Genomic DNA, 7,774 nt, shown 5'->3' with positions numbered 1-7,774 from the left:
ATTTGCTCCGGTTTTGCAGCTTGTAGTTGCTCCGGTTTGTGCGGGAGCTGAAAAAAAAAAATAAAAAAACACCACAGCCAAACTGCCACTGGCACAGTGGCAGCTCCCCGCTGGGAAGGGACGTGGGGACATTGCCAGCGAAGCGCCCAACAAGGGATAAGGCTTTGTTCCTCCCCAATTTAGCCCTTGTGTGCCAGCCGAGGGCAAGGAGAGCTGCCACTGGGATAGGCGCCAGCCGGTAACATGCACCGAGACCCCCCCAGTTTGAAAACCAGCCCCTTCCCCCTCCGCTCGGCCCCGGGAAAAGGGGACAGTGTCCCCAGGGCTCGGTCCTGGTGGGGAGCGGGGGGAAGGTGGGGAAGAGCCGCTTTGCCAGGCTTAAGGCTCAGTTGGAACCGCTCGCCGAGGTGGCGAGAGCAGCAAAGGGGGTTTCAACCCCTTTAAACACCTTTCGGCAGAGGGAGGCAACTGCCAGGAGCGTGAGAAGAGCCTTAAACCGCAACAACCCCCCCAAAAAAAAACAATTAAAGCACTTGGTCAGATCGCAGTCCTTCCCCCGGCTTCCCCTGCTCACCAGCTGGGAATGATTCCCTCGGGAGCACGATCTCGTGTGAGCAGCTCCGGGGTCGTTTTCCGAGGAGAAGCGAATGCAGCAGCCATGGGGCTGTGTTGGATTGAACTCTCTGGCAGAGGAAGGTCGTGGGCATGGGGAGGGCTCTTCAGTCCCTCCTCTCCTCTTGATTCTCTCCTTAAGAAGAGCGGATTTGCTCATCCGGAGTCTGGTAAACGGTGGGGGACGGAGTGGAGACGCTTCCCCTCGGCTGGGATAAGGCTGGAGCCAGGGGGGTGCCCAGGGGGTATGGAAAGTGCTTTTCCTGCCTGGCCAGTTGTCTTGACCGTTCCTCGAGGCCACCATGGAGCACGGGGACAGACAGACAGACGCGGGGCTCCATCGCAGCCATGCAGTGGCCACAAAGGGCTCAAACTCTTCAAATCCAGGTGGTTAAACGCCCCCTCGAAATTCCCTAGGAGAGTTTGCGGGCCGTGGTCTCGCCCCTCTTGTGCAATTAGAGCCTCTCCGTCAGCTCCGTGTCCTTCCCAATCCATCCTAGCCCCCTGGGCCGGCTGTGGTGGCCAGTGGGCCAGTGCCGTGGGGAAGGGGCTAGAGCATCACTCGGAGGTGCTGGGTTGTGACACAGCCTGGTAAACATTCGTTAAAGGGAAAAAAAAAAAATGGAATAAAGGTCTTTTTTTTGTTAAAAACCAAAGAGGGCAAAGGTCTGCTGGCAGCCCGGGGCTGCGGTGGGGGCAGCTGAGCAGGAGGAGGATGGGAAGAAGCTGCCGTGAGAACCAGGAGGCTCCAGATCCGGCATGTCCCGGCGCACAGGTGGCAACCGAGCGGCCACCGGCATCGGCTGAGCTGTGAAAACCGTCTCTGCTGGGCAAGTGAAAGGCTCTTGGCTCCAGGCGAGGGGATGCCGCTTAAAATCCTCTGTACAAGGCAGCCCCCGGCTCTCCCCCCTCCCTCCCCTGCAATTAAATAACCACCCGCGGTCGCTGCCGGTCCATAAAATATTATTGTCAATAAATAAATGAGCACTGAGTGGGGGGAGGGGGCCGCTCAGACGGGCAGGACGGGCCCCAGTGAGCACTCCTCGGCAGAGGGTGGCTCCAGTGGCACGGGGGACGGGGAGCAGGGAGCAGCCACCGCTCGGCAGCCCTCAGAGGACGGGGCAGCCTCCGGGGACGAGGGAGGATTTTTGGATGCTTCCCCTTTGCTCGGAGCGGCAGCAGCGGCTCGGCTGCAAGTCACCACGGGGATGGGGAGGACGCCGAGGTCCTTCTCGCCCGGGCAGGAGGACGATGCCGGCGACTCCGTCGGACTGCTCTCGCCCTTGGCGCCCAGCACCGGCCTCTGCTCCACCTGGTAGTAGACCACAGGCCCATCGTTCAAGTAGGGTTGGTCGCCCACCGCCGAGGCTGCCTGCTCTGAGCCGTCGGCAAAGCAGAGGACAGACGAGCCCGGAGGTAACTGGGCTTGGATGAGGATGGGGGCGGCAAGACCCGGGCACAAACCCTCCGGCACGGCCAGGGGCTCCTCCAGGATGCAAACGCCCAAGCTCTCCACGCTGGAGCCGTTGCTGGAGTCTTCCTCAGCCTTCAGCCTCTCCAACTCCTCCGCCGTTTGCAGGTGCATGACGGCCGTCTCATTCTCCGCCATGAACTCCTGGAAGTCCTGCGTTTCGGCCGGCTGCGGGCCCAGCCAGTCGCCTGCAGAGCCGTGGGCAGCGGCCGCCTCCTCCTCCGGCGCCGGTGGCCGCCCGCCCTGACGCTTGTTCTCCAGCTCCAGCTTCATGATGGTGTGGAGGTAGTGAGTCCGCACCCGGATGGGATTGAATTCGATCCGACCGGCCATGTTACCGCAACCGTCCCGGGAGCAGCCGCAGGGGAAGGACATGCGATCCACCTGGCAGGGAGACGGAGACGTGGCAGCTCCAGAATCCCGGAAAATCCCTCCCCAGAGCCTAAAATCCACCCTGGTGCTGCCTGACGCCGGGAATTTGACCGTGGGGGAAGTTTTTCCCCCTGGGAGGTGTTCCCAAAACAAGGCTGGGGCTGCAACCTCCCGGATCAGCCAGCACCCGAGGACAGTATGGGCACACTGGCACCAGGACGAGCCCCGGCAACCCGGTTTCGCCACCAGCACCTCCTTCCCTGACTCACCTGGCATTTAATCCCCGCCTGGCTGCAGGCGCAGGCCTCCGGGTCGCAGTAGAGGCGGCAGTCGCAACCGCACTCCTCCCGGGACAGGCGGATGGCCCGCAGCTCCTGCTTCTCCTCGGCATCGATGCGGTGAACGCCGGAGGCTCGCAGCAAAGCTCGGCGGCGTTTGGTGGGCAGCGGCTGCAGAAAGAAATAGTCGTCCACCTCCACGTTCTCCACGTCAATGTCATCATCCGAGACGTCCTCCAGCGTCAGGCCGTCTGCCTCCTCCGACTCCACCGTGCCGTTCTTGGTGAGCTGCGGGGCGGCGGGGCAGAGTCAGTGCCCAGCCGGGGGGACACCAAATCCCAGCGATGAGGCAGGAGGAAGGACATACATCCCTCCATCTGGCTCCTGGTCCCCCAACGACCACCCACCACCCGGCTCAGAGCTTTCTCTGTGCCCCCCCCAGCACCGAGCAGGGTCTGGCACGGTGAGCTGAGCGCCGCACAGAACCATCCCTGTGCGATCCCCCCCCCCCAAGTCACACCGTGGGAGGGCTCGTGGCAGTTCATAGGAGAAGGAAGGGGGGGGGGATTTTAAATAATAAAAGAATTCAGAGCAGAGAATCCCTTTCCTGTCTTTCCTCTGCTAAGGCGCCCTGCAAATAGTGAGATAAAAGGAGGAAAGGAGGTCACCACTGCTCAAAATATCAGGGGCCTGGGAGAGCAGCGGCAGCAGTGGAGCTGCAGAGCATCTTCCCCCGGGTAAAACGAGGTTTGAAAGCAACAGCGGGGCCAGAGCTGGATCCTCCAACGTGCCTTCACCTCCTTGTTCTGGTCCTTCAACCTCCCTTCCCCCTCACGCACTCCAATCCCCCCAAATCTTGGCACCGAGGACAAATGGGGGTCCTCAGCCCTCTGAAAGCCAACACCTCCAGAGGCACGGAAGGGTCCATGGCCTCCCGAGGAGCTTGTGGAAAAGACTATGCTTAAAAAAAAAAAAAAAATTAGAAAATAAAGATGTGGCCAGCTAGATTTGCATCCCTTTGGCCAAAGCAGGCTGTCATGGCAGCGGGAGCCGATCGCAGCCAGCGTCCCGCTGAGAGGAGCCCACCCTCCAGGCAACGCCTGAGGGCGCAGACCCAGCAGCGGCAAACTGGGGACTGGTTGGGAAACAGGCAGAGCCACCCGAGATCCTCATCATGACCCGTCTCATTCCCCCGATGCAGCCCAACTGCCTCCTCCCAAACTGGAATTTCTACTGGCACAGACCTGGCGAGGTTGGGCCGACAGCTCTCAACCTGGCACAGCTTGATGCTGCCCGGCCGGCCCCATGTGCGGGTGCAGCATCGACACAAAAAAAAGGTAAAAGAAATAAAAAGGAAGAGTTTAGCGGCGATAAATCCTTCCCCAGTCAGTGTGAAATAGCAATCTGGATCTCTCTCCTCCGACGTGGCTCCACCAAAGCTCAGGGAGGTGTTTCCCAGCCGGGATTTCAGCAGCGACACCCCGCTTCCCCGGCAATACCTTCATTTTCTTGGCGTGGAGTTTCTCTTCCTTGAGGTGCTCCCGTAGGATCTCCCGGTGATTCACCTCCTGCTCCTGGGCGAACTCGCAGAGCGTGTAGCGGCGGACGGAGTTGTGGCGTTGGGCCATGCCCAGGGAGCTGCCGCCCTGGCTGGGGACGCTGGTGAAACCCTGGCGGCGGGCGAAGTAGTAGACGGTCACTTGGTCGAAGCGGACATTCTTCCTGCGAAGCTGCTTCTGCCGCTTTAGGATGGAGGTGGCTGCGGGGAATGAAAAGACAGAGAGGGGCTGTTAAGAGCAAAAAACCCCTTCGAGATTCCCATGGAGACCTCCTGCCCTACTGGAAAGCGGCTTTTCTGCAAGCCCCTGAGCCCTCGGGCTCCCAGGAGCAGGTTGAGCTCGTGCTGGTGGCCCTGAGCTGGCTTTGGGTGACAGCTGTGTCCGCACGGGCTGTGCTCTTACCTCCGATGCCACCGAGACCAACCCCATTCATCCCCACATCCCTACACCATCGTCACCCCATTCAGACACGAAAATATTTCAGCAGGGGAAAACGCCAGGAGGGGACAGAAAAGGTCCGGGATGGACCTCAGACAACCAATCTGGGGACTAATATTTGGAATTCTGTGGGGTCTGGCATGACCCATACCCACGGGACAGGCGAGCACATCTCTGCTTGTCACCCCAAACGGGCTAGAAGGGATGAAGAGGAGAAGAGTGGAGCCAGCCCCACATCCCGGGGAAAAACAGAGCCAGCCCCACATCCAGGTGCCCCGTCCTCAATGGCAGAGGCACCCGGAGGCTGGGGACACGGCCAGTGACTGTCCCCGAGCACTCACGTATGAAGCCGGTGGAGCTGGAGGGGTTGACGCTGTCGCAGCTATCGGCGCTGTCGCTGTTGGAGATCTCGTCGTCCGAGTTGGAGCCCGGCGAGCCCACGTCCGCATCCTCACACTTCCTCTTGAGGCCGGCACTCGCGATCGCATCCATTTGGCCGTGGTTCGCATGGAGAGCCGGTCACCGGAGCTGCCGGCGGGCTCAGCGCCTTCCTGCAGGGAAGGCAAGAAGATGTAACGGCATTCCGGATGAGGCAGCATCACTCGGCATAACCAGGAACGGTAACTAGCGGTGTTCCCCAGGGGCCAGTACTGGGTCTGATCTTGTTCAACATACTCATCAATGACCTGTAGGAGGGGACAGCGTCCCCACAGCAAGACGAGATGAACTCCAGAAGTCCCTTCCAACCCCCACCATTCTGGGGTTCCCTGGCTCTCAAGAGCAGCTTCTCTCCCTCCCCGCGCAGGATAAAGCCTCTGATCTCCGAGTCAAGCCTGTCCTCCCCACACCTGGTCTGCAGGAGGGAGCTGCGCACCGTTCTTAAATAATATTAAATAACATCCTTTCATTTTTGGGCAGCCCCAGAGGAGTCAGGGGGTTGGGCAGGGTGACGGCTGCAGCTCCCTTCCAACCAAACTCTTCTGCTCTAAACCAATTTGGCACCAAATTAATCCCCAAGCAAAAGGAAACACGATTTTTGTAAAGAAAGGAGCTCGCGCCGCCCCGGCGGGACCGACCACCGCACGCTTCACCTGTGAAATAACCTTTGCCGGCGGCTCGGCGTTCCCGCTAACTTCCTCGCTAAAAAAAAACAACCCTAAAGCTTAAAACGACTTTGGGATGCACCATGGGTTACCCACTCATCGCAGACACAGCATCATCGGCCCCATCCAAGCTGTAGGGAGGGAATAAGCCCCCGTGGGATTTTACTGGGACAGTCTCCGGCGTTTTCCTGCCCTGTCGTTAAAGCCCCCATGCTCCAAAACAGGCCGTTTGCCCACGGGACACCGGGAAACGCTCAGCTCCAGCTCAAGCGAGGAATTTTTGGGAGCCGATGCTGCGGTGGGAAGACCGGCGAGCATCGCTCCTTGTACTCCTGATGCTTTCGGGCCACCGCAACACCAGTGGCTTCTGCTTTTGAACCAAGCCCAGGGCACATCCCTCGTCCCTGTCCCCGTCCCCAGGGCTTGGGATGCCCTGTACCCCTCCCCCCGGGGAGCCCAGCACCCACCCGCTTGTGCCATCTCCTCTCCGCTTTGTGTTCCCTCCGCTCCAACTGCCGTTCTCATGGCAACGGAACAACCGGCTTCGAAAAAAAGCATGTCAGCCGAGGGCACCCCTACGGCACCCAGGGCTACGGCGGCCCCGGCGGGGATCGGAGGGTCTTGGGATGCGATTTGGGGCGAAGGGGCAGCAGGAGGCACTGCCCGCACCCGGGGAAAGCTCTGGGCTGGGCTCCCATCCCCTCCAGCCTCTTTAAAGCCAAAAAAGGAAACACCACTGCCCTTTTTCTCCCCCAAAAAGGAAACGCCGGTGCCCTTATTCTCCCCCCAAAAAGAAGCGCCGGTGCCCTTTTTCTCCCCCCAAAAGGATGTGCCGGTGCCAAAGCCGCAGCGGCACGGGGGCGGCGGTGGTGAAGCCCCCAAAGCAGGGTGCAATTTCCCAGCCCAGCTTGGGTTTAAACACGGCTTTTTGGGGTATTTATTTGTAGGTAAATTGCTCAATAATAAAGAATATTATTCTTTAATAATGGAATAAAGAGCATCTGTTGAAGCAGCGTAAGAATCAGCCTAATTCAGGAGCTGATTTAAGGACACCGATCCCACACGCGATCCCAGGGGATAAGCAGAGGCAGAAAACACCCACTCGAGCATCGCTGCCACCATGTCCCTGACCCCCCCACTTTGTTTTCCCACCTCCATCGCCCCAAAACCGCCCTGTTTCCATGCCTGGGTGGCTCCTGGCCGGGCTCCTGTGGGAGCTGCTCATCACAGGGCTCAGCCAAGTTTATCAGCCTCGTTAATTAATGAGGAGAGTCTCTGCCATTTCTCCCATTCCCTCCAAATCAAATTTTCAAAATACCACCTAAAAATCCTCTCCCTGGGGCACTCACGGTGAGGAAAATCAGTGATGGCGTCCAGGCGGACACTGCCACCTGTGGCATCAAACTCCGGTCAGGGTTGGAGCCGGGATCTTTCCCTGGATGGATCCATCCGGAGACGTTGGACTTGATGATCTTAAAGGTCTGTTTCAACTTAAATGATTCTACGGTTCCTATTAATTGTGTTTCTTATAAAGGTCCAACTCGCTGCGCCGGGGGAAAAGAAGCCGGGGAGGTGGGCACCCACCCCGGGGGCTGCCCCCAGGGATGGCTGAGGATGAGGAGCCGGGAGCGGGATGAGGCATCCGGAAAAAGGAAGTTTTCATCTCATTTCTTCATGGTAAGAAGCTCCTCTGCCTGTGTGGGCAGCCTCTTCCTCCCCCTCCTCCTCCATCAGCGCGGTGGCAACTACCCCCACGTGCCGCAAAGGCCAGTTTAATTCGTTTATTAGCTCAAATCACTCTTTTTTTTTTTTGCAATAAAAACTCCCTACTTTTGAGGTCTGGCTTAAGTGAAGGTTTAAGGAGAGAAGGGGGAAGAGCCGGCGGGGGAATCCCTACGGCAGGGATGCTCATCCCGGCCTCATCCCGCAGGGAAAGCCTCT

At 59.1% G+C, this 7,774-nt stretch overlaps 1 protein-coding gene across 2 annotated transcripts; it reads right to left on the bottom strand.

Moving 5' to 3' along the window:
• Positions 1–1,516: 1,516 nt before the first annotated feature.
• Positions 1,517–5,513, bottom strand: CSRNP2 (cysteine and serine rich nuclear protein 2). Of its 2 annotated transcripts, none has more exons than XM_082496424.1 (4): positions 5,072–5,513; positions 4,233–4,403; positions 2,725–3,021; positions 1,517–2,467 (listed from the first exon to the last, which is right to left on the bottom strand). In XM_082496424.1, the coding sequence occupies exons 1-4, from the start codon at positions 5,327–5,329 to the stop codon at positions 1,622–1,624; spliced, it is 1,572 nt and encodes a 523-aa protein (XP_082352550.1). In that variant the 5' UTR covers positions 5,330–5,513; the 3' UTR covers positions 1,517–1,621. The 2 variants fall into 2 exon arrangements, with proteins under 2 accessions (XP_082352550.1, XP_082352551.1); XM_082496425.1 differs by having other exon boundaries at positions 4,233–4,492; positions 5,072–5,281.
• Positions 5,514–7,774: the final 2,261 nt, after the last annotated feature.

Source organism: Vanellus vanellus, assembly GCF_965231255.1.
Source record: "Vanellus vanellus genome assembly, chromosome: 28".
NCBI lineage: Eukaryota > Metazoa > Chordata > Aves > Charadriiformes > Charadriidae > Vanellus > Vanellus vanellus.
This window is presented reverse-complemented; position numbering and strand designations above follow the sequence as displayed.

Excerpts from the sequence above, each read along its gene's own strand:
- CSRNP2 (XM_082496424.1), bottom strand. The coding sequence starts at position 5,329 with ATGCTGCCTCATCCGGAATGCCGTTACATCTTCTTGCCTTCCCTGCAG. Across the intron at positions 4,404-5,071 it reads CAGCTCCACCGGCTTCATAC|GGTTTCACCAGCGTCCCCAG; the intron begins GTGAGTGCTCGG and ends GCCCGCCGCCAG. Across the intron at positions 3,022-4,232 it reads TCCACGCCAAGAAAATGAAG|CTCACCAAGAACGGCACGGT; the intron begins GTATTGCCGGGG and ends GCCGCCCCGCAG.